General features: G+C 57.9%; 4 protein-coding genes across 5 annotated transcripts; 2 read left to right on the top strand and 2 right to left on the bottom strand.

Annotated features, from left to right (window-relative positions):
• The first annotated feature begins 19 nt into the window (after positions 1-19).
• Positions 20-7038, top strand: KLHL21 (kelch like family member 21). The gene is made up of 5 exons (XM_057375580.1): positions 20-102; positions 609-1648; positions 2854-3259; positions 5173-5245; positions 5583-7038. Exons 2-5 carry the CDS (start codon positions 616-618, stop codon positions 5874-5876), a joined length of 1806 nt encoding a protein of 601 aa, XP_057231563.1. The 5' UTR covers positions 20-102; positions 609-615; the 3' UTR covers positions 5877-7038.
• Positions 7039-7311: 273 nt separating this feature from the next.
• ZBTB48 (zinc finger and BTB domain containing 48) lies at positions 7312-12395 on the bottom strand. The gene is made up of 10 exons (XM_057375581.1): positions 11938-12395; positions 11640-11857; positions 10871-10982; positions 10416-10508; positions 10015-10101; positions 9525-9679; positions 9219-9355; positions 8727-8891; positions 8510-8598; positions 7312-8405 (listed from the first exon to the last, which is right to left on the bottom strand). Exons 1-10 carry the CDS (start codon positions 12340-12342, stop codon positions 8109-8111), a joined length of 1758 nt encoding a protein of 585 aa, XP_057231564.1. The 5' UTR covers positions 12343-12395; the 3' UTR covers positions 7312-8108.
• Positions 12396-12511: 116 nt separating this feature from the next.
• TAS1R1 (taste 1 receptor member 1) lies at positions 12512-16762 on the bottom strand. The gene is made up of 6 exons (XM_057375585.1): positions 16558-16762; positions 16182-16488; positions 15099-15875; positions 14596-14808; positions 14288-14408; positions 12512-13437 (listed from the first exon to the last, which is right to left on the bottom strand). The coding sequence occupies exons 1-6, from the start codon at positions 16710-16712 to the stop codon at positions 12512-12514; spliced, it is 2499 nt and encodes an 832-aa protein (XP_057231568.1). The 5' UTR covers positions 16713-16762.
• On the top strand, positions 15829-22053 carry NOL9 (nucleolar protein 9). Of its 2 annotated transcripts, none has more exons than XM_057375579.1 (12): positions 15829-16186; positions 17129-17354; positions 17515-17642; positions 17746-17884; positions 18105-18201; positions 18629-18726; positions 19493-19654; positions 19817-20102; positions 20186-20297; positions 20670-20847; positions 21271-21404; positions 21726-22052. In XM_057375579.1, exons 1-12 carry the CDS (start codon positions 16016-16018, stop codon positions 21855-21857), a joined length of 1863 nt encoding a protein of 620 aa, XP_057231562.1. In that variant the 5' UTR covers positions 15829-16015; the 3' UTR covers positions 21858-22052. The 2 variants fall into 2 exon arrangements, with proteins under 2 accessions (XP_057231562.1, XP_057231560.1); XM_057375577.1 differs by lacking the exon at positions 15829-16186 and adding an exon at positions 16711-17058 and having other exon boundaries at positions 21726-22053.
• The last annotated feature ends 2764 nt before the right edge of the window (positions 22054-24817 follow it).

Below are 24817 nucleotides of genomic sequence, written 5' to 3' on the forward strand. Positions count from 1 at the left end.
CCGGGCGCGGGGCGCGCTGGGAGCGGCGGAGGGGCGGGGGCGGCGCCGGGAGCGGTGAACGGAGCGCGGAGCGGAGCGCGGAGCTGGGTGGAGAGCGGACCGGTGAGCGGGGCCTGAGGGGAGATCTTACCGGCTGGCTGCGGGCTCGGGCGGGAGGGGGCGGTCCCGGGCTCGCTGTGGGGCCTGGCTGGTGGCGGTGGCAGAACGGGCAGGGCGCCGGAGCGTCTGCCCCGAGCCGGACCCTCCGCCCGCGATAGCAGCGGTGCCCGGAGCCGGATTCAGAGCGGGACGCCCTCAGCGCTGCCCGCGCTCGGGGCCGGCCTTGTGTTCTCCCGGTACCACTGGGCGGCTCCCGCTGAGGGCCAGCCCGGGGCCAAGGGCGCGGGGGTTGGCGCGGTAGCTGCGGGGCCCTGGGACCCGGCCCGAGCGGAGCCGCGCCGCCGCGTTACGCAACGGCCGCTCCCGGGGGACACCGGACGAGACGGGCTTCTTGAACCCACCCGCCGCCTCCTTGCCTGATCTCCACCTCCCTTTCCCGGCCGGGGAATCGCTCGGGGGTCGGTCCCGGCGGCTCCGCGCAGGCCGTGACCCAGGTGCGCTCCCCGCAGGCACGGCATGGCGACGGGCACCGGCGGAACGGCAGCGGCAGCCTCAACGGCGGCGACGGGAGAACCGGCACACGCGGTGTCGCTGCTGCGGGGTCTGAGCGCGCTGAGGGCCGAGCGGAGCCTGCTGGACGTGACGGTGGTGGCCGGCGGSCGAGAGTTCGGGGCTCACCGCGCCGTCCTGGCCGCTGCCTCGGGATATTTCCGCGCCATGTTCGGCGGGGCCCTGTGCGAGTCGCGGGCCGAGCGTGTGCGGCTGCACGGAGTCGAGCCCGAGTGCCTGGGGCGGCTGCTCGACTTCGCCTACACCGGCCGCGTGGGCCGGCTGGGCCCCGACATCGCCGAGCGCCTGCTGCGCGCCGCCGACCTGCTACAGTTCCCCGCTGTCAAGGAGGCTTGCGGTGCCTGGCTGGCGCGGCAGCTGGAGCCCGCCAACGCTCTGGACATGCAGGACTTTGCGGAGGCCTTCGCCTGCCCGGAGCTGGCGGCTGCCGCCCACCGCTTCGTGCTGCGGCACGTGGGCGAGCTGGGTGCCCAGCTGGAGCGGCTGCCGCTGCCGCGCCTCCTCTCCTACCTGCGGGATGATGGGCTCTGCATCCCCAAGGAGGAGGCTGCCTTCCAGCTGGCGCTGCGCTGGGTGCGCGCTGACCCYGCCACCCGCGCCCCGCTGCTGCCCCAGCTCCTGGCCCACGTCCGCCTGCCCTTTGTGCGCCGCTTCTACCTGCTGGCTCATGTGGAGAGCGAGCCGCTGGTGGCCCGCTGCCCTCCCTGCCTGCGCCTCCTGCGTGAAGCCCGTGACTTCCAGTCTGCCCGCCTGGACCGCCACGACCGGGGCCCCTGTGCCCGCATGCGCCCCCGGCCCTCCACCGGCCTCGCCGAGATCCTCGTCCTCGTCGGTGGCTGYGACCGTGACTGCGATGAGCTTGTCACCGTCGACTGCTACAACCCACGCACCGGCCACTGGCGCTACCTGGCTGAATTCCCTGAGCACCTGGGAGGGGGCTACAGTGTMGCTGCACTGGGCAACGACATCTATGTTACTGGTAAGGCACACAGGGAGTGAGGGGAACAGCAGGGTGGAATGGTCTGTGGAAAATGTGTTCGTTTTAGTGGTGACATTTGTTTTTTCCTGGGTAGCAGAGTTTGGGACTCGGCTTGGGTGCCTGCAGCCTGCCAGCAGGCATGGAGACTCCTGGAGTCGGTGCTGGATTTAGCAGCTGGTCTCAGTCCAGSAGCTATTTTGTCATGAGTAATGCTGCTGAGCACGCTGGCAAAAGTCACAGATCTTGTAGTGAGAACTTTTTAACTGTCGCTGAGGACATGGGTGACTTAAGAGGGTTTTGAGTTTCTCTCTTAGAAGAATGTGTTCAGGTTCAGAGCCCCGTGAATCACAAGCCAGGCGCATGCTTGAGGCACAGGCTTGTCAGAAAGCCCCACGTTTCTTTGCCAGCCCTTGTGAGTCACAGTACCTTCCCCTGCACAACTCTTGCCTCCTTGCTGGGGCTACAATTACTTTTGTCAAGGTGACACCAATATGTAAATTTGGCTGTTAAGCTGCATGCAGATGCCTCCTTTGAACTACATCCCTGTGACAGCCATAAGAAACTGAGGCTCAGGACACTGAGTGCTGTGAACCAGCGTGCCCTGGGTGTGCAGGACACACTGGCAGAGCTTTGAAAAGCAAGTCTTATGCAGGTGAACAGAAATCYGTGTGTTCTCTGGTCACAAGTAGAAAATAAGACCCTGCTTTAAGGGCAGGGTTGTAAAAATGACCGGCTACCACATGGACGCGGATTRTTTGTACAGAAGCCCTTACGTCCCGTGGGAGCTTCCTGGAGTGATCCCAGGCGGGTCAGTCCTGCTGGGAGCTGCGTGCAGGCTGCTGCTGGGGATCCTGGGTTGTTCTGGTCACTGTCAGTGTGATGCAGGCAGGGCTGGGAGGTTCCCGAGCTGGAGGCAGCACCACTGCCTTGGCAGCTTCTGGGCAGCGATGGAGGGGAGGGCTGCAAATGGGACAGAAATGGGAGTTTAGAGGAGGCACATAGTGAAACATGGGAGACTCATTGTGAGTCACAGCAGGATACGGACTGGGAACAGCATGGGAGAAATCCTCCTTGGCTTGCTGGGAATGAAACAGTGCAACACTTCCATTAAAATTCTTGTGGCACACATGCCAAGCCAAGCTGTCTCCTCTGCCACTCTTCCCTTTGCGGAGCCGGGCTCTGACAYGTGTTGTGCTGTGCCACAGGGGGCTCGGACGGGTCCAGGCTGTACGACTGCGTCTGGAGGTACAATTCCAGCGTGAACGAGTGGACRGAGGTGTCACCCATGCTGAAAGCCAGGGAATACCACAGCTCCACAGTCCTGGATGGGCTGCTCTATGTGGTYGCCTCTGACAGCACAGAGCGCTACGACCACACGCTGGACAGCTGGGAGGCCCTGCAGCCCATGCTGTACCCCATGGACAACTGCTCCACCACCTCGTGCCGTGGGAAGCTCTTCGCCATCGGCTCCCTGGCTGGCAAAGAGTCCATGGTCATGCAGTGCTATGACCCCGACAGTGACCTCTGGTCCCTTGTCAACTGTGGCCACCTGCCACCCTGGTCCTTCGCCCCGAAGACTGTGACGCTCAACGGCCTCATGTACTTCATACGGTGAGTAGCGGGAAATGTCACCTCTCTCCCTCCCTATTCCCCCGTGAGGAGAGCCCAAAGCTTCCCTGGGAAGGTGGATTTTGCAGGCAGTGGAGGGAGGGCATTGTTTTGGGATTGCATGGCAGTGCTTCCCCTGATGGTGCAGGGAGGGGTGTAACACCTCTTTCCTTGTGTAGGTGGGCCTCAAAGAGCTRCCCATAAATTTGAAAATGTCTGAGTGTAACCCAGGGCTGGGTAACAGGCAGGTGTAAATCTGTCTGAAGTCAGCAGCGCTGCTGGGAAATTGGCTTCTCRGTTTCTTCAGCTCCTGCTTCAGCCCCCCTTGTTGCTATAAATAAGCACATAAGCTCCAAGAAAACGTTAAACTCTAGTGCAGGAGAGGACGTCTTCYGTCTCAACAGAGATAAGAGGGCTGAAGATGAAGTGATTGGTCACTATTTTTAAGCACCTTTCCAAATTGGGACTTAATTACCCATCCGAAGCTGTCCTGGTGGCGCAAATACTTCAGTTATCCGCTTAATTAAAAATAAACGGGAAGGCATGCTAGGGCTGGAGCATTTCATCTCCCTGTGTTGACTCTRAGCAAACAGAGACTTCTGTGATGGTCCCCAGACACTTCTCTTTTTTTAATCTTCTCTTGGCTTTGCATGAAGTAGCAGCTTTGGCCCAAGACTTTTTATTTGATTCTTTCAGGTCCAGCCAAGTGTCTTGCTGGCAGCTGTTCTGGTCAGCTGGTTTCAGTCCATCCTGCYGGGGTGTTTCAGCTGCTCAGCTCCTTGTCACAACCTGATTCTATAGAATTTCCTTTTTCTTATCCATTTTTAAATACTGATGATTGACACTTCAGGATTTRGGATCACTTGAGCATCTGCAGGAGTCAGTGAGGAGATGATTGGGGWTAGATGTTCTTCCCTCACCTTACATGCTGCACGTGGGCTGTTCCTCCATGTAGAGCTGTGGGAGAATCTTAGCAGGGCAGAGGAGTAGGTTGCAAGTAAAAGTGGCAAATTGGTTTAATAGCTCAGGCTAAAGGCTYTCAGTGATGATCCCTTGTGCTGGGACTAGTTTTATGCCTGTTATAAAGCACAGCARTGGGATGCCTAAAACAAGGCTCACCTGCAACAGAGGCCAGACAAAGTTAAGGTATTAAAAGCAGACAAATTTAATTCAAGCCTACTGGTACATTAAGGATAGACAAGGCTTCCTCTTGAGGCTACACCCAAAATGGACATCGAGTCACAAGAGCTTCACCTTTTATAATTTCTGCCTTATTAACATATTGGGCCCCAATTCTCCAATGACACCTTCAGGTGATAATGACAACCACTCCAAGCTTGCTCCGCCTAATTCACTGTTGTTTACATATTTTGGGGCTCTGAGGCAGCGAAGTGTCCTTGGATTTTAGGTCCAGAGAGGAATTGTTTTATCTAAAGATGTGAGAACAGCAGCCTTAGTGCTGTACACTAAAGAAGTACAAGAATACAGATACATGAAAATAGAGAAGCTAAAAATCCGAAGGCATCAAGTGAGGTTCAGGTGTTCTCTGCATTTGCCCCAGAGTGGGGAGAGGAGGCCCTGCTCTGGCTGCTGGCCCTGCCTGGAGCTGCCTTGCAGCATCTTGATCCCTTCTGCACCAGGACTGTCTTGGAAGGACTGACAGCTCCTCTCCAGCTGCCCTGACCTTGTCCTGCATGCATTCTTGTGTCAGCAGCGTGTGTCTCTAAGTCACAAACATCCCTCACCTGTCACTGTCACCCTCCTGTCTAGCAAGCAGGGCGGGTGAGAGAAGCCGTGGGGGATTACGCTGCCTCTCCAGCTCTTCTCTCCCCCTGCCCGCCTAAATTTGGCTTTGGCGAAGAACTCGAATGGAGTTTCTAGAATGCAGAAGAGTAATTTTGTGTTCTCTCCTCCAGAGACGACTCAGCTGAAGTGGATGTTTACAATCCATCAAAGAACGAATGGGATAAAATCCCTGCCATGCTTCAGGTATGATATTTGCCCGTCTTCAGGATGTCTTAATTATTACAGATGGGTTTAATTTACCTGTGGAAAACCAAGKTATTTTTAGAATCAGAACCCCTTGCATGTGGTGCTGGTTTGATTGTGTTGGAGTCAGTATGAAGGCACAGTCTTGGATGTGGTGGCGTGGATCTGTAGCCCAGCACATGAGAGCTGTGGGCAGTGYTAGTTCAGAGCCCAACCTGCAGCTGGTGGGCATGAAGCTCCCTCTAAGGAACAGCTCCCAYATCTCACCACCCCCTCAATCAACTGCTGGATCAGGGAAACACCCCCTGATCGTGGTGTGTGTTTATTGTTGTTTCAGGTTCACGTTGGGGGAAGTGTGGCTGTGCTCGGTGGGAAGCTCTATGTGTCCGGGGGCTACGATAACACGTTTGAACTCTCAGATGTCCTGGAAGCCTACGACCCTGAGACACGAACATGGAGCGTGGTGGGCCAGCTCCCCGAGCCCATCTTCTGGCACGGTAGTGTCAGCATATTCCGTCAGTTCATGCCAGAAACCACACAGGAGGACGACAGCATCACGCTGGACAACACCATCAGCTTGAGCAGGCAGAACCAAAACCTTCACAACCAAAACCTCAAYGAGCTGCCTTAGCACAGGAAGCAGCTTGGCAGAGTCCCTCATCTGAAACCTGGGCTGCTTTGGGAGAAAGCTGAGGCAAACCAGTGCTTGGAAACAAAACCATACTGATCACAGAGGGAGCAAGAACTCTGGCTGTTGGACGTGATGCTGTGGGCCTGCAGGCAGTGAGGATTCCACTGCTTCCCTCTGCCCTTCAGGGCAGGAGACAGCACCACACTGCCCACAGGGACCTGAGAGCTGATCCCTGGGGAGAGCACTCGTGCTGAACCACGCCACAGCACCGCCGCTTATGGCACGTGAGCAGTCACCTTTCGCTGGGAGCTCCTTCACCATGGAACACTTTGTTTGMTACCAAACTCCTTCCTTCAGTTTTTTTTCTTGGGAGGGGTCTGTCTGGTAGGGCAGTGGTCTGGACACCCCCCCTATATTGTGTGCCTCAGAGGGAGAAAGGCTTCCTGTGCACGTGTTGGGATTGAAAGGTAGTTATTTTAGGGTTTTTTTTTTCTTCTTATTTGGGGTTTGTGGTTTTATTTTGGCCTGTGTAAGATTTGCCTTTATACTTGCCCAAGTGCCGTGGCCAGGTGGGCTGTATATCTACCTTTGCTGAAGAGCACCTGCGTGCAGTTTACTCGTGGAATGTTTCTGGAAGAAGCAAGCAGCTGCAGCACAGCTCCCTGAGAGCAAGTGCCACACCTTCAGGCGAACCCTGAAGTGTGGCAGAAGCTGAGGTGTGGCTGGATGCATTTGCTTTTTTGRTCTTTAAATTTTAGCAAATAGAGGAAAAATTTGCATTTTAACTAAATTCAGAGATGGAAAACCCCATGTACTCAATCTCTCGCCTCCAGGCTTGCCCCTGGATCAAGGAGCATCCGAGCCCCATCTCCACAGCATCAGCGTCTTCACAGCTTTACGGAAACGTGTTTTGCCTCAGTGCTGTCTGACGCTGCTGCACCCCTCAGCCGCGGGGAGCCCGGGCTGTTGTGCAGTCTGGAACACTGACAGTGCCTTGAGACCGCCGTGTGCCGGCGGGGAACGCGCACAGCCCGGCGCCGCTRCCCCTCGGTGTCACAGCCGTGGGCACAGCCTGGCCGGGGGGTGCAGGGGCCCACAATTCGGGGCAGCTGCTGCTTTTTTGGGAGCGGTGGCTGATTCCCGACGGCGCCGCAGCCCMAGGCATTTCTGCTGAGCTATAAATAACGCACCCCGGCGCACGCGGCCGCACTTCGCTGCTGGACCCCCAGTCCCACCCGCTGAGCAGCTACAGATCAGTATTTATTTTTTTGTAGAATTCATTGTGTTGAGTCYTCAAGTACAGTTGAATTCCATCCTTTGAAACAAAGGCATTTTACATTTGCAGATAATGTATTTTTATTCTCATAGTTTGTTTTTAAATTTACTTGCAGCAGTCAAGTTAAATAAAACCTGTTACACAATTCTGTTTTCTGTGAGGGAATGGGGGGCCTGGAATGAGATTTTTGTGGAAGTTTCTCATTCCAGATATGCTTAAACTGGAGCCTCTCTGCCTCCTTGGCGAGTAGAGGGGGAAAGGGGAGAGAGCATGGCTGCAAATTTGGGGTGTGGGGGTACACAGAGTGATCTCCCCCCACCCTGGCACCACTCAGGTCATGATTCTCCCTCTCCCAGCAACCCCATATTGGGTTATTTGGGACAGAGTAAGTCCCCACACATGAGCACAGGAGCGCAGGCACTTTTYGGCTGCTGCAGTGTGTTTCAAGTGAACTCAGAGCTCCTTTATCCCAGTGCTGAGCAGACAYGGGTCATGCCCTGCCTTTAATGGGGGAAAAAAACAGCAACTGTCAGAAGCTTAACAAAACAAAGGAAAAATAAGGCACAAGTTAAACGGAGGAGTTAAGGAAAGGGCAGAGCCGCTCTCTGTGGGGGAAGGTGAGCTTTAATCACAAGCAGGGTGAGAGGGCTGGAGGAAAAGGGGTGGCAGCACCAGTTCCTCCGGCTTCTGAAAGTGATTCACAATATGACACAGGGAGGTCAGTCCCATCCCACTGCACGCCACACATGGACACTGACTGGAGTGCCCATTTTGAGACATTTTTTTCATTTGACACTCCATCACAATGTCATGGTGACTTTCTTTCACTGCAGCCTGGGATGGGAGATTGGCAGAAAAGGAGAGGAGGGGGCAGCAGCACAACTCAACAAGTATGGCAGAAAGTGGCTCAGCTTCACGCTTTACTGTGTTTCATGGGAAGGGGATGGGTGGCCACACTACGTCTCACAGTCTTCAGGAATCGTCGTCGTTATAATCAGCGATTGCTCAATCACATCCGCTGGGGAAAAGGTCTCATTTGAGCAGAGTTTCTGCACAGGGACCTCCTCGGGCAGTGGCCCACGGGCCAGCGACTCCACAATCACCTCAGCTGAGCCCACCTCCAGTTCTGGYGGCGGCTGCAACACCACCATCACATCCTTCTCATCCTCGATGATCAGGTTGCGCAGTTTCCGCTGCCGAGGGTTGTAGTTCTCTACTCGGTCATGGATCTCCATGTGGCGCCTCAAGTGAGCCTGTGAAGGAAGGGGCATGGGGAGAGGCCCAGTGGGTATGCAGTGGGTGTGAGGGCTGGCTCCTAGCTGCAGCCCAGGGGCCCTGGAGCCAGGGATGACCTCACCTGCCGTGTGAACTTGTAGCCACACTCAGTGCACTCGAACTTCCTCACTCCYTTGTGCCGACGGACATGGACACGCAGTTGTTCTACCGCTGGGAAAGRGAAGTGAGAGCCCGTTGGCAGCAGCTCCGTGTCACGCACGCTCACAGCAATGCCAACCCACCCACGGGAAGGAGGCAGCTCCTGCAGATCCCCACGAGAGCTGGAGCCCCGGCATTACCTTTGAAGGTCTTCCCACAGATGTGGCAGAAGTGGGGCCGCCCCTCCTGGTGCCGGCTGGCGACGTGTCTCAGCAGCGGCCCCTTCTCTGTGAAGCGCTGCTCACAGAACTCACAGCTGAACGGCCGCTCCCCAGTGTGCGTCCGGTTGTGCTTGTCCAGGCTCGCTGCCGTTAGCAGGGGGAGAGAGACAGAGTGGCTGGTCAGAAGCACAGCCCATGCACCCCCATCCCAAGGGCTGTTGGGCTGGGCTGGGCTGRCCGCAAAGGCAAGAGCAGCACAAGGAGTAGCTGCCTGCTCCATCTAAAGGTCATGAAGAACATCAGCTTGTTCTCTGCTGTGAGGGCAGTGCAGGCGACAGGAATGAGCTTTCCTCGGTGTCAGCCTGCACTCACAAAAGCATGGCTTTTCTTCGGGGGAAGCTACCTTGTGAATGCCCTGGATGCTGGAGCACAGCACTTGGCATGACCCACCCAAGCCACACGTGGAGGTACCTTGTGTCCGGAAGGTCTTGCCGCAGAGGTGGCACTGGAAGGGCTTCTCACCGGTGTGTGTGCGCAGGTGCATGTTGAGGTTGGCTTTCTGTGTGAAGGCATGGTGGCAGAACTCACACACRTAGGGCCGCTCGTTCCTGTGGGCAGGGAAATGTCACCATCACCTCTGCCAGCTTCAGCCCCTTGGCTCTCAGTCCAGCATCTCCAGGAAGAGGGTGGCTTCCAGCCAGCCCCCAGGGTTGCAGAGCAGGGAGTGCACCCAGGAGAGCCAGGGTGACATAAGGGAGGAGAGGGGTCACATTGTACCTGTGCTTGGCCTTGATGTGCATCTGGAGGCCATTGCGGCTCGAGGCCCTGTGCCCACACTCCTCGCACACAAACAGCTTCTCTCCACGGTGCTTGAAGGCCTCGTGCAGGCGCAACTCTGTCCGGGACAGAAAGCACTTGGAGCAGGTAGAGCACTGCAAGGCCACAGGAGAGAAGGGGTTAGGGTTGGGGTACACCCACATCAGACCCATTCACACCCAGCCTTTCCCCAGCTGCTCCAGGGCCCTTCCTCCAGATGCCACAGCAGCATCCCTGGCTCAGAGACACCCAGTGAGATGGGACAGCCCAAGAGAGGTGAAATGCTGGTCAGTGCTTGGATTTGTAGGCTGCTCCTGTACCCAAAAAGCCCATTCCCAGCAGCTCTGTGCCCCACCCAGTCACTAACAGAGCCAGACAGAACATTGTACCATTCCCAAGGACAAGTCAGGACGCTCAGGATCACACCCAGCCCAAAACCCCTGGTCCCTACCGCATGAGGCTTGGGTGCACCATGCAGCTTTATCATGTGGCTCTGCAGGTCCTTCTTCTGCATGAACTGCTGCGAGCAGGAGGAGCACTGTGAGACAGGAGAAGGGCGTCAGCTTCCAGCTGCCCCCRAAGAGTGGTTTCAGAGCAAGGAGAGGACCAGTGGGGCAACAGAACGTGGATTCTTGGTACAGCCACAGGAAGCATTTGGCCATGGTGCCTCCCTGGATCACATTTTGGCTCAGAGACAGGGAATAACCTTCGGTGAGATATCATGGACCAGAGATGGGAACTGGTGCACTCAGCTCTCAATGGGCTCAGCTGCCCCAGAAGGGAAAGGCTCGCCCCTGCTCCATGCCATGTCCAGCAGCATCCATAAGGATGATGGATGCAGGCCCTGCTGACCTTGTACGGCATCTCCCCAGTGTGTGACACCATGTGCAGCCGCAGCTCCATCCGCCGCTTGAACACCTCCGGGCAGGCCGAGCATGTAAACACCTGTGAGAGATGGGCAGTGTTGGCTTCCAGAGCCCAGCCTGGAGCCCACAGCTCAGCCCTGCCCAGCTCATGGCACTGTGACCCAGCTACAGCRTCCAGCCCGCASCCAGAGGAGYCAGATCTTGTACAGTGCAGTGTCCTGGGGTGCTGGACACACAAGTGAGGGCTGTGYTGTGTATCAGGTGTGAATCCCAGCCAGAGGGGCCCTGGCTGTGGCGGTCCTGGCCATGGAACATGTGCCACACGGTGCCACATGGGTCTGTTCGGAGCTGAGCGTGGGCTGGGGCTGGAAAAAGGCTCCAATTCCTCTCCTGCCACAGAGGAGCTGTGCTCCAGCCCAGCAGGGCAGCTCCTGGGCGTACCTGTTCCGATCGGTTCATGCAGTTCCTGGCTTCGTGTTCCAGGAGATTCTCTTTTCTAAAGTAACATTTGCCACACTTGGAACACTCAAATGGCTTTTCTCCAGTGTGTTTCCTGAGGGGATGCAAATACAGAATCYCATCACTGCCTGTCAACAGCATCAACAGCATCTGTAGAGACAGGTCCAGGAGGTCACATAGAAAGGTGAGGTTGGTACTTCCCCCTACCCCTGCAGTGCTACTATTCACAGCTGCCTTAAACCTGCTTTTATGCCACGTTTGTGTCCCCTCAACAGCACAGCTGTTGGTGCCCACTGCACTCCAAAAAACATCAATTCTGCAGCGCCAAGATTCACCCCCAACAGAAGTGAAGCAAAGCTTGAGCCCTCACTGCAGGGCCCCGCCCTGCTCTCAGTGACCCACCCCGGAGCTCTCAGAGAGCCCAGCCATTTGTCCCCCACAACCCCTGAAAGTCACCCCAGCCCGGGCCAATCTCAAAACCCAGGAGGATTTGCTGTAGCCCACCTGCAGCCAGCACAGCCCACAATGAGCTCACAGCCCTGAGGAACGTTTCACAGACATATAAACCCTCCCCCAGGCCAGAGCACCCCCAGGGGCAAAGRGGACCCTCCTTTCCTACCCCGGGGGATGCCGAGGTGTTGGGACCAGCTGGCAGGAATGGGGCTGCCCTTTTTCCCACCCAGGGAAGGGGCCGAGCAGTGGGGCCGGCGCGTCCCCCCAGCGCGCAAGAAGGAGAAGCCGGAGCGTTTACCTGTTGTGCACTTTAAGGTAATATTTGCTGAGGAAGGTTTTATGACATGTGGGACACTCGACCGGCACCGCTGTACCTTTTCTGCTCACCGGCGCTTTTCCCGGGGCGGGGGGACTCTTTTTGCTCCGCAGCGCCTTTTTCTCGGGAAGGAGCTCGGCGTCGCCGTCCCCCCGCCCGCCGCCACCCACCGACGCCTCCTCCGGGGCTGAGGGGGAGCCCTGCGAGGGAACAGCGGCGTCACCGCGCCGCCCCCGCCGGGCCCCGGCCCCGCCGTCCCCCTCCCGCCTCCCTCACGCACCGCCTGCCCGCCGGGCTGAGGGGGCGCCGCGGGCTCTGGGCTGGCGGCGGCGGCGGCGCGGCGGGGCCGCGGGCGGAAAGCGCGGCACAGCGCTACGGCGTCGGGCACACCGAGCTGCTCGGCGGCCGCCAGCAGGCGGGCGCGGTTGTGCGCCGTGAGCGCCAGGCGCCCGGTGTAGAAGAAGTCGAGCAGCAGCTGGAAGGTGTCGGCCAGGCCGTCGGGCAGCGCCACGGGCCCGCCGGGGCCGCGGGCGCGGAAGAAGCGGGAGCAGCTGGCGAGCACCGGCCAGTGAGCGCGGAACTCGCGGCCGCCCACGCCGAGCGTGGCATCGCAGAACTGCCCGGCCGCGCGCTGCCGGTTCAGCTCCCGGAGCACCCGCACGCTGTGCGCCGCCGCCGCCGCCATGGCCGCGCTCCGGGACCCGCCGGTATCCGGCACCGCCGGACGCAGCGTCACCGGGCGCCGGCAGTGACGCGCTGAGAGCGCGGCCGGGGCGGCTCGGGCTGTTCGGGGCCGAAGGTCGGGGAGGCGCGGTGCGAATCGAGCCCAGCAGCCCAAGCTCGGTGCCCGCGGATCAGGCGGCGGCCCGGCGGCGCGTGTACTCCTGGATGGCCATCTGGAAGTGTTCGGCCGTGTTTTGGTGCGGCCGCAGCAGGATGACGAAGGCCCGCGGCACGAAGTACCCGCCCAGCAGCGCTGCGAGCGTGCCCAGCGTGCCGAGCACCCGCACCGCCGGCTCGGCCCGGCCSCGCAGCGCGCCCTGTGAACAGAGCACGGCCACCGAGCAGCTCAGGTGCAGCAGAAGGCTCACGGTCAGGCTCTTGGCCTCGTTGTAAGCGGCGGGCAGATCCGTGCCCGCGTAGCTGAGCGCGAAGCAGCCGGCGCTGAGCAGCACCGTGTAGGCGGTGGCGGCGTCGGCCGCGGCGCTCGGGGCGCACCCCAGCACCACCCACTCGGCCCGCACGCTGTAATCCCGGCGCGGTAMCGAGGGGCTGGTGGCCTCGGCGACCACGCACAGCGCCACTTGTGCTGCCGTGCTGGCGGCCATGAACAGCGCCGGCCCCCGGCGCCGCAGCCAGGCCTCGTAGAGCGCCGGGTAGCGCGCGTTCAGCTTGAAGATGCAGAGGATCTGGAAGGAGCGGGTCGCCACGCATGAGAGGAAGATGGTGAAGCTGATGGCGAACAGTGGCAGCCGCAGCAGGCATGCCACTCGAGAGGGCTCCCCGAAGTAGCAGAAGAGGCTGCTGCAGGTCAAGGCCAGGGAGCCCAGCATGAGGTAGCACGTCTTCCCACCCGCAGACTTGACCACAGGTGTGGAGGCATTGAGGGTGAAGAGGACTGCCAGCGCTGCTATGAGCAGCATGAGAAGAACAGCCAGGGCCAGCAGCACCCAGGAGAGGGGCTCGGTCCARGACAGGAACTCGACAGTGCGGTTGAAGCAGACCTCACTCCCTTCTGGAGCCCACTCGTCCAGGCCACAGGCCTGACAGTCGAAGGGGTCTGTGGAGGACACGGACACCTCACACACYTTGGACCAGGTAAGAGCTCTGCCCAGTCACCGGGGCTCTGCTCACCCATCGCATCCTGCTCCTTCCTACAGGCGTTAACAGGCCTCGGGAGCAAAGGGGGGGTCTTTTCCCAAAAGACGCTCCCCAGCTACAATTATCCCTCTGGACTTCCCAAAATCCATGAGACAGGGGCTTGGCTGTGTGAGGCTCAGGGCCATGGGGACTGTTGAATGGGAAGGGGCTTTTGCATCCAGCAGTAACCTGGGAAGGACCTGCAGCAGCTGCTCTTGCATGGGACAGGACCATGAAGTGGGGCTTCCTGCTCCACCATCCACAGAGCTGCCTCTGCCCACTCCACAGGCTGAGGGTGTTGAGGGAGCAGCTGCCAGGAAGGGGTTTGTTGTTGTGGCTGGTGACTCTGAGGCAGGAAATCACTGGTGCCTGTCCCAGGAGGGAGACATTTCCATATGCCAGGTGCTGGTGACCACGTAGCGCAGAAGCCCCGAGTGCCATCTGGGGCACAAAGTCAACCACTAGGTTGAATTTCCCTGKCAGAGCATGCGGTGCAGGGAACAGCTACCAGGCCGGACATCCCCATCCCTTGGCCACAGGAGAAGGAGCTCTGTTTGCCCAGGTGGGCTCACCTGTGGGCAGCACTCCCTGGAAAGCTGGGGGYATGGGTTTTGCATACCAACTGGTGAGCAAAGACTCACTGCCTTCAGGTCAGCTCAGAGGTTTTACTGACCACAGGAGGTGAGAGGCTGAGAATGCTGAGACAGGAGCAGGAGGCAGGATGTGGGCAGGGGAGGAAGGGGCAGGAACAGCCCTCGGTGTGTACTGACCCGATGTGTTCAGGAAGGTTCCTGCTGGACACGCCACGCAGCTGAAGCAGCACCGGTGGCGGCTGTGCTGCAGCCGACTCTCCCCTGGCTGACAGGCCTCGGAGCACACTGAGTTGGGAGCCTGCCAGGAGCAYAGATAGGGTCGGGCTGGCAGGCAGCAGCACAGTTCAGGCTCAGCAGCACCCCCCACACTCCGTGTCTGCCCTCGGTTTTGCCCTGCTATGAGGAAACACCCCAGAACTGGTAGCATTGGGGTGCAGCCAGCTCAGAAAGTGAGCAATAAACAAGACTTGGGTGCAGAGCAGTACCTGGCCATCTTTTGTGTGCCACAGGATTTTKCCTGGGTCGATTCTCAGCCTGTCAGGGTTCACACGGAAGGTTCCTATCACATCAGAAGCCCAGTTTGGGCCCCTCCACTTCCACATGACAATGTCATAGCCTTTACGAATGTCCCCATTGTCATCGAAAGAGATTCGGCTCTTGTACAGGGTGAAGTTTACTCGCCGAATCTTTTGTAGGAGCTGTAAAACAAGACTTAAGAGAGGAGYCCTTCCAATGGCACAACTCTTGCCATTGGGAGGGAGATGTGCTGTGTCTTCTTTCCAGCCCCCAACATCTGCTGGAAATCCCGTGAGGGGCTGGTGGTAGAGGAATAAGTGACTAGGATGGAAGTCTAGGTGTAGGTCTGGGCTGCTCTGACTATGAGGGATTTGAGCCTTTAGGAAGGACMAGAACCCCCTAGGCACAATGGAAAAGTACTTCCCTGTGGGAAGGGATCCTCATGGATCGTCTTCCACGAGGTTGCTCTTACCTGCCAGGGATAGACAGTGCCTTTGCTGCAGACCCCCGAGGCACAGCCCAGCAGGTCGTGGAGACCATGGGCCACAGCATACACGGCTGAGTACACGTTGAAGGAGCCTTGAGCATCGTACGTGTCGGGGATGCCGGCGAGCTCGCGGCAGCTGCTGCAGCACTGGGTGCAGTCCAGCCACACGCTCCCCGTGGATTCCCCTCCTGCCTCTGCACTGCTGGCACACTCAGCCACAGCACCTTCCTCTGACACCTTCCAAGCTTCAAAGCGTTCCAGCATTGTGGACTCTGGCTGCTCAAGTGCCATCCCAATCACCCAGCCGATGGTCTGGATGCCAGGCACCGCCCAGAYGGTTTGAGCCAACAGCCAGTCTTCGGAGGCCACCCACACCATTCCTGTGATGTTCCTCTGGACCACCACCTTGAAGAACGGGATGGCACTTTCTCTGTTGGAGAATACGACAGTGACATTGACCTTGACRTCTCTGAGGATTCGGACCAGGTTGTAGAGCTCTGGGTTGCTGGCGTCYGAGTTGGCGGGGATGGTGCCTTTGTATGCCACGCATATGTTGCTTGCGGTCAGCAGCTCGTGCAGGGCATCCAGGCCGGCCCTACCATAGGTGTTGTCGCTGCCCAGTAGCACCACCCAGGTCCAGCCAAAGTGCTGCAGCAGCAAGAAGATGGCCTTCACCTGCTCCCTGTCRCTGGGGATGGTGCGCAGGAAGGAGGGGTACAGCCGCTTCATGCTCAGCGTCTCCGTGGAGGCTTCGTAGCTGATCTGCAAAGGGAGCCAGGGGAAAGGGGGATRTGCTGGCCCAGGCAGCAGCACCCCTGAGAAGCCTGTTGTGGGAAGACTTGGAGCTGGGCAGGCARTGGACCCAGTGCCAAGTGTGCTGCAGCAGAAAACAGCTGTAAGTGATGGCAAGCCAGCCCAGAGACTGCCTGGGAAGGATCCTGGGACAGCACACACAGAGGGGCTGCATGTCCAGCTCTACCAGGCTCCTCAGCTCCGAGCCCACCCTCCCTGAAACCATCAATCCTCAGGATCTCCCTATTCTTCATCAGCTGCAGGAGCTGCACTTACCTCAGGTACAAGAAAGAGGCTGAGGACAGCGGCTGTGGTGAGGGCCAGCCGGGTGCTGTCAGGGCCAATAACAGCCACAGCCTGGGGTTCRTAGTGTTGGAAGCTGGGGAGCACATGGACATCCTGCTTGCCTTTGTGGGCAAGGGCRCACAGCGTGGCGTGGAAGTTGGCAGGCTCAGAGCAGGTGTCATAGATTTCGTAGCCCAGGGTGACATTGGGGAGTAGCGTGCTGGAGTTGTTGATCTCCTCCACGGCGAAGCGCAGGGCCTGGGACAGGCAGTAGCCGTGGCTCTTGAAGACATCACCTCTGTAGAATGGAGAGTGGTTGTTAGGGAGGACAGAGCGCGTTGCGGGCACGGGCAGCGCGGGCACTCACTCGTTGCAGCGGGGCACCAGCAGGCGGGCGGCATCCCGGGGCGCCGCGGCGTGCAGCGGGAACAGCCCGGCCAGGCGGTGATCGCCGCGSAGCGTGAAGGAGGCGGCGGCGGCGGCCGCGCACAGGCAGAGGCGGAGCAGGGCGGGCTGTGGCATGGCGAGGCGGCCCTGCACCGCTCGGGCGGCTCTTAACGGGGCGGTGTCGGCGGGTGGAGCCTTTCACCGGGCGGGGCGGAGCGGTGSCGGCCGCGGGGCGGGCCCGGGAGGCGGAGGAGGCTCGGCGGCCATGCCCGCTCGGCGCAGCCGCCCCCGCCGGGCCTCGGCCCGTGCCCTGCCCCGCGCCTTGGCCAGCGCTTTGACCCGTTCCAGCCGGGCGGAGGCGGCCTGGCAGGAGTTCGCCGCCTCCTTCACTCGCAGCGGGATGATGCCGCCGGCCGAGCCGGGGCTGGTGGCCGTGGAGGCGGCGGAGGGCACGGCCGTGTTGCTGCTGGCGCCGGGGCAGGTGAGCAGCGCCCGCAGCGCTCCGGCTCCGCCGCGCTCCGCACCTCCTGACCCCCCGCTCTGCCCTGCAGGCGCTGACCTTCACCGGCAAGTGCCGCTTGCGCTGCCTCTATGGCGCCGTCCGCCTGCTGGGTTTCGCCGTGGCCTCGCACCACCCGGGACTGCCGGTCTTCTCGCCGACCACGCACTGCGCGCTCAGCCTGGAGGCGCTGCCCGGCGCCCACCCGCCCGGCGCTGCCGTCCGCCAGCTGCGCACCGCCGCCCGCGCCGCCATGCGCTCGCACCGCGTCCGCCGCCGTGAGTGCGGGACGGGACGGGACGGGACGGGACGGGACGGGGGCGCGGGTGCCATTTGGCGGGCGGTGCGGGCAGCGGCCATTTTGTGCGCGGGGATGTGCGGGCCGGGCGGGCGCCATTTCGCGGGGCTGAGGGTGATGGCGGCACTGGCCTGTTGCAGGGGCGCGGGTGAAGCTGATGGCGCGGTTCTCGCCCGATTGCGCCGTGGTGCTGCTGGAGCACTTGGACACGCCCGTGACGCGATTCCTGCTGAGCCACCCGCTGGTGTCACGGCTTTTCGAGCCTCAGGTGAGGCGGCGCGGTGCGCGCTGCGCCCTGCGGTGTCCCCGCACTGTCCCATGCAGAGCCAGCGCCTCACACACCCCGTCCTGAGCGCTCACCCTTTTCCTAGAAAAAGGAGGARTCCAGTTTCACCCCAGAGGATGCGGTCCTGGCGTCCGTGGGCATCGTGAAGTGCAGCCCYGACCAAGGGCTGCTGGTGTCGGAGAGCATGTTCCTGGCGCTGGAGGAGCTGATCCAGGCCTGCTGTGGTGAGTGCAGGCATCTGGCAGGTTGGGGCTTCGGTAGCGTGGAAAAATAGAAAATTCRTGAGGCTTTTCATGAGTTAAAGAGTGTGCTGTGACTGGCACGCACACTGGTTGAGGGTTGTGTTTTGCTTTATAAAGAATGCATGTCTAGAGCTTGGGCATTGCCTGAGGTGGGTCAGTGATGCCAGCATCAGTCCGGTTCAGATTCTGTTTGTCTTTCCAGCGGAAGACGAAGGTGTCCCTGTGGTGCTGGTGTGTGGCCCAAAAAACACTGGGAAATCGACATTCAACAGATACCTSATTAACCTGTTACTGAACCAGTGAGTCTTTCCGTGTTTTGCAAACTTTTAAGTGCTGCATGAGATTTAGGAAGAGGAAAGAAAGAAAAAATAGTGCTTGACAGAACTCTCAGGAGTAGCTTTTAAAAACAAACAAATTTCAGAATAATGGGCATTCTTGTCTTGGGTTGGTTTAAGAAAATTTGCCTYCTGTACGTTTCTATTGAAGTACTGTAAATTGCTGCCTTGGAAGCTGTGGGCTTATTGGACACCGAACAGTTTGGGTTCAGTAGGTGTGTTTTAATGCGTAAAAACACACTCATGAATGTGTTTGAGGGAAGCAGAGATTGTATTCATAAATTCTTACTTTGGCAGCCTGAAACAAAGCCAGGCTGTGCTTCTGGTGCGTTCAGGTCATGCCATGGTTCTTCTTTTGGTGGATGCTAACACATGAGCGCTCTCCCTGCAGCCTCCCTATGGTGGAGTACATGGAGTGTGACATTGGCAAGACGGAATTCACACCGCCCGGCTGCGTGTCCCTGAGCAGCGTCACGGAGCCCGTGCTGGGTATGTGTTCCGCTGCTCGTGTGGTTAGCAGAGACCTGTTCCGTTTCCGAAATGAACAGGGTGTTCTAGGCAGAGGCTGTGCTTGAGGGGAAGCTGCTGCCACAGCTGTCAGAGTTTCCTGGAGAGAATAAACCAAAAGCTGTTTGAGTTTTATTATGAAGACATTTTAAGATCTTTGAGTAGCACAGAGCTATTCTGGWCATTTTTGTCTGCTTTTAAGAGAGATGATGTTGTTGGGGGTGGTAATATAGGCTGAGGCATGTCAGAGGGGATGTTCAGCTTTTCAGATCTGAAAGGTTTCTTTGGGAAAATCTGTATAAACTGACTTGAAAATCTGATAAAACTGACTTGAGAAATCCAAAGAGGATTTGCACAGATTGGGGGCTGTTGTGRTGAGTGGAAAAAACAGAGCCTAGGAAACTGCTGGTGTTTGTGGTCTTGTAGATTTGGTTCACTGTCTAAAAAGACGCGGTCAGACTGGTTTGCTCTTTAACCAGTTTGTCATGGACTGTTATTTAAAGATTTGCAGGTGTGTAACCAGTGATTCCAAACAAAAAAAGCAAACTGAAAATTAACCCAAAACAAACAAACAAAATTCCCAGCCTGCAAGTGACAGACCACTTTCCCCTACCTGCAGGCTGTACAAGGTGGACAACTGGGAAGAGCGTGGTTTATTTCAGGACAGTGGCATGTGGGTGTTACAGGGGTGGGAGTGTTTTGGGTTGATTTGGGGAAGGCACTGGATRTTTGGTGTTCTCTTTGCCAGGTCCCCCCTTCACTCACCAGCAGACACCCCGTAAGACAGTGTATTATGGCCTGACCAGCTGTGAGCAGGACACAGAGAGGTACCTCGATGTTGTGAAGTATGTGTTCAGCTGCTACAAGAAGGAAGTGCCTCTAATCATCAACACCATGGGCTGGGTGAAAGGTAAGCAGGGTCAATCTGTCTGGAGAGGTGTGGGAGGGAGGTAATGGTGGTGAGGCACCGTGTGGAACAGGAGCACACAGCACATCTGCCCTGAGCTAAAGCTGCTGCTGTCCCGCCTGTTGCAGTAGTAGCAGCAGCCGTGTGTTTCCTGTGCTCCTGAAGGTGACGGACTGCTGCTCCTCATTGATATCATCCGGCTGTTGTCACCCAGCCATGTCGTTCAGATGGATGTGTATGACTGGAAGGCCATGGCCCCGCTGACTCCYGAGCATGTCCGCTTCAGCGCTGGGCTGCACACCAAGGGCAAGCAGCAAYCCAAGTGCAAGCAGCTGGGAGTGGGCGGCGTGGAGAACTGGAAGTACTCAGAAGAGGAGGACTTGTTAGCTCCGCAGCACAAGCTGTTGTATGTCCATCCGGAATTCCCTCGGGCAGGGATGGCAGGTGAAGTGTAAGTAGGACATTGAGTGCTCTGTAGGGTCTGTGGGTTGAACAAAACCACACGTCATCCGTGACACGGGGTTATTCTTCCAGGCGAGTCCACAGCAGCATCCTGCGTGACATGGCCATGCTGGGATACCTGGGRCACCTGCAGAGCCCAGACATCGGGGCCGTGCTCCCACTGCACAGCCTGGTGCCATATCAGGTAAAGCAGCTTTTTGGGGGGGCTTGATGGTGCAGAGAGCCCAACTTGAGGTGATGGGCAATTCTATTCTTACYGCATATGTTTCTCAGAGAGGGATAAACGCTGTTACCAGCAAAGAGTGACTGTATTTGGGGTGTATGGAAGTGAGGCTTCTGTCGAGGTGCTGGTGTGGCACGTGYGTGATTTGTTCTGCATGTGCAGGTGTTGGTACAGAAACCACTGTGTGTGCCYTGCCACAGTGCCTGTGTGTGGGTGTGGTGTGGGAGTGTGCAGGGCCTGTCAACTCAGCATGGTTTTATCTCTGAACTCAAACACAATCCATGGGAGGCTGATGAACAGTTTTCTTTCTCTTCTCTTCCCCCCCTCCCTCAGGTACCTTTCAATGCTGTCGCACTCAGGGTTATTCACACRGATGTTGCTCCCAGCAACACCATGTACGCAGTGAATGCCAGCTGGGTCGGGCTGTGCTGCATTCCAGAGGAAGTCCGATGCCAGACCAACGGGCCAGTCCTGCTGACACAGACACCAATCTGCGACTGCCTGGGCTTTGGTGAGCACACATGGAGCTCTACTCTCACCTGCCATGTTTTGGCAGACAGGCTGCAGAGTGATGGAATTACCTATTTCCCAAAACCAGCTGGAGAAGTGGGATGAGATACAGGAGTAGTGGTRTATTCTCTGCTGTGAGAGGCTGTACTGCAATCCTTGGACTTTGGTTAACAGGTGGTGACAGCTGTGGGGAATGTCCTTGCACTGTGTCACTTGGAGCGTCTCTCAGAACTCCACAGTGACTCACTTTCTGATTCACGTTCTCAAAAGCAGATTCCATGTGGCTTTTGCAAAATTTCAGTAGTTGTCTCGGTTTCCTTCTATGACTTAATGTTCCAGTTTGGACTTTGGTGCTCAGTATTTGGGAYGTGCTAGTGAACAGGGATATCTGGTGACTGAGCTTTGCATGTGGGGTTTTTTTTAGGAATTGTCCGAGGGGTTGATATGGAAAAGAAGCTTTACCACATCCTGACTCCASTGCCTCCAGAGAATCTCAGACTAGTGAATTGTCTGCTCCTTGGGAACATTGCCATCCCTAACTGCGTGCTTGTGGGTCAGGTARGAGCTCACGGCGGGGGGTGGGAGCTGGCTGAGCTGCAGCTGGCTGGCACATTTTCCATTTTCCTATTCCTGAGATTTATGCATGCCGGGAGATGCCTGGGCATCAGTAGATGCTTATCRATGGGAAATTGTCCTTAAGCACAGAAACCTCTGGAGAACAGGATGTTCAGCTCGTGTTTCAGATGCCAAAGTGGGGTTTGGTGATTTCTGGGTCCTTCCCGCCATTAGCTCTGTCAGCCTGGGGAGGGAAGTGCTTCCCACTCTGCTGAAGATACAGGTTCTTAAAGTGGTTTCTGGTTTCATTTCTCTGTTTTCCAGCAAGGAATTGAGGGAGAAATCCCCTACGTCACATCCGACTACAACTACAGCATCGTGGGCTCAGGGAAATTGAGGAAGAAGAAACAGCATTTGAAGAGGAGGGACTTCCCCTTTGAATGTGATTACGCTTGAAGCCTCGAGGCACTCAGCCAGGGGTTATTTATGTGGGACTGGGCAGAGCCAGGTGTGATCACAGGAGYCCTGGGTGCTGCAGAGGCCCTGGGCAGGTAGATGCTACAGTAGGGCCGGTTTTGATAATGTTTTGTATGTTCAGTTTGTATTTTTGGTGTTTTGTAATAAATATCTATGGTAAAAATTGGGCTGGTTTGGATCTTTGCCTGGGCCACGGCTGACACAGCCAGGGGCAGCTGCCATTGCACACACACTCTGCCTCTGGTCAGGACCTGCTCCCACTGCTGGCTGGCTCTGGGTTTCCTGCTGGCTGAGGGCTCTGAGGAGAGGAGGAGGAAGGAGCTCCACAGTCCCCTGAGTGACAAAGATGGTGTTGTTTGACACTGTCACAGCCCATCCTGGCTTTGTGCTGGGATGCTGCTGCCTCCCAACCTGTGCAGTCCCAGTGGCATATCCAGTGCTAGGGGCTGAGCTCAGTGCCCTGAGCACGGTCTGGAGCAGCTTGGACTGGCTCCACTGTGTCCCCAGCTCTATCAGACTGCTAGGGGCAGAGGCTGGAACAGTCCAGGATTGGGGAGGAACTCGTCACCCAGATGCTGTACGGAGCACTGGGGTGTGTGGCCTCACCAGCCCCAGCTGTTGTGCCCTACTGGAACACAACAGGAACCTCTTTTCATTTTCTTGCCATCCGTCTGTCAATTAGCAATCTGCTACCAAGGGAAGCCAGGGTTGGTGGGAGTTGCATCTGGTGGGAGCCCAGTTGAGTTGAGTGCCAGATGACAGTGTTGGAAAAAATTATTTATGGGTAATAGCACAATGGGCTCTTACTGGATCTGTGGCAGCAAAAGTAACCTGGCTTCTACCAGCAGCTCCTGCAAAATGAAGTATGGGAACAGTCCAGCCCTGGGCTCTGCAGCCCCCTGAGCCCAGTGCCTGTTCAGATCCCCAGAGACGGGGAAGGAGGGATGTAGTGCACAACTTGGGGCCAGAGCTTTTTGGCTGGTAGCTGCTGTGGGTGTGAGTAATCTGCAAAATARYTTTTATCTGGTTTGGGAAGAGATTTCCTAGAATTCCAGGAAGGAGCAGCTGTAAACAAACAGACTGGGATGAGAGGTGAGGAGAGGACAGAAAAGAGCTGCAAGAGGCYGTGCAGTGTTGCAGCCTTGTAAAGAGTTAAACTTAATCCAGGCCTAATTATCCCCGTACGGCTGCATCTGGCAGTGAAGAAGCTGGCCAGCATTGTGACCTGAACAGTGGCTAAAATAAATAAAGGGGCCATGGTGCAGCTAGGGGGAACATCCCAGGGAGGGTGAGACGGGAGCTCAAGTCATGAGGGAGTGGGTGGAAAAACCTTCAGGAAAGGTGAGATAGGCAAAAGACATGGGACAACACTAAAAGCGCCATGGCTGAGTGTCCCCMTTGGTGTCACCAGCCCCTCAGCATCCACCTCACCTGCCTGAGGGYGACGGATCCTGCCCTGGCTCCATCCCTCGGAGCTGGGGGACAAGTGAGTAACCCCCACGTGCTGAGCTGCAGGTGTCTGCTTTGGGGTGTTTAGGGGGGTTCAAGGTGCTGCTGGGGCCCAGAGGTGGATGCTGCAGCCTCAGGAAAGGGGAGCTGCTCCTGGTGCTCCCTGAGAGGGAGAGGGACAACGTGGGGGCTGGGGCCTTTGGACCTTAAAACTCAATAAAGCATCCGACCAACGATGTGGGGACACTCAGTGTAGCGATCAGTGGGAAGTCTGCGAGAGCACTTCAAACGTCAAGGATGCACCAAATAAAGCAGGATTAATTTCACAATACATTGGCATCTGTTACCTCTGCAGCAGCAATTTCTCTTGGAATTTCTGGCAAAGGATACCTGAAGCGAGAAAACTCTGAGAAGCACCTGGTGTCTCTGGGAGGAGATTCTGTGWTGAGTTTGGGGGCTGGGATGGTCTTGCCCTGTGAATTTTGTGTGAGGCAGGATGAAGGTGCCATCTTTTGCTGTCTCTGTAGGGTTTAAGCCCTATCKAGTGCTTTCTTGTTCGCTCAGATTAAGCAGGAGGAAAATCCCGGTGGAGATCTCTGGTTTTCCCTATGCAGGAAGGAGGGGCCCCGTGTGCCCACGGGTGCAGGGATACAACCAGGGCTTGGGGTGGTGCATTCCTGCCCCCTCAAAAGCCGTCCGGACGGCAGAGCCACCAAACAGCCCCCTTCTTCATGCTGATTTTTTTTCCATCACAAGTGCGTCTTGTCTCCGTGGCCGAATGTCTTCCATAGACGGTGGAAAGTGAAATTTGTGCAATGTCTGTAGGAGGCTGAAGAAAGGCCCTTTGTGCGCCCCCCGCGCGGGCGCTGGGCAGCCTCCAGCAGCACCCTCGGCCGCCCCGCGGCTCCCGCCGGCGGCGTCAATGCACCGCTTGTCCASACACCGGGACCCACTCTTAAAGCCGGAGCTGGTCTCCCCCGGTTAGTCCCACCGGTGGCCCCGTCGGGGCGGGCACGGCTCCGGGGGGCCCCCCGGGCCCCAACCCCAGGATGTTTCTGTACTGGAAGAAGCGGGGTGCCTACGAGCTGGAGGCTTTACCGGCCGGCCTGGCGGGGCTGGAGTACGGGGCAGTGGAGCGCTTCTCCTGGAGCTCCAGCCTGGACGTCAGCGAGGAGCTCGGGGGTAGGTGGTTGGGGGGCTTTGGGTAACCAGCAGGCTGTGGCTGAGTGYGGCTGCCCAAAGCTTCCAGCCCTGGAAACGAGCGTGAGGGGTTGGGAGAAGCTCCTGGGTGCCGCCGGGATGCCGTGGGAATGCTGCAGGTGCAGCTGGGGAGCGCTCAGCAAACCGCCCCGTGCCACCGGCGCCGCTCCCCCGGGCGTTTGAAGCAGCCGGCTGCCGCTGCCGTGCGCTCCGCCGCAAGGACGATCCGGTTTCAAAACTCGTTTGCCGTCACCGGGAGCGCCGGCTGCAATAGCACAGCCGGCAGCAGG

The sequence above is a fragment of the Malurus melanocephalus genome, unplaced genomic scaffold, assembly GCF_030028575.1.
Source record: "Malurus melanocephalus ecotype Western Australia unplaced genomic scaffold, MMel_1.1 scaffold_253, whole genome shotgun sequence".
Lineage (NCBI taxonomy): Eukaryota > Metazoa > Chordata > Aves > Passeriformes > Maluridae > Malurus > Malurus melanocephalus.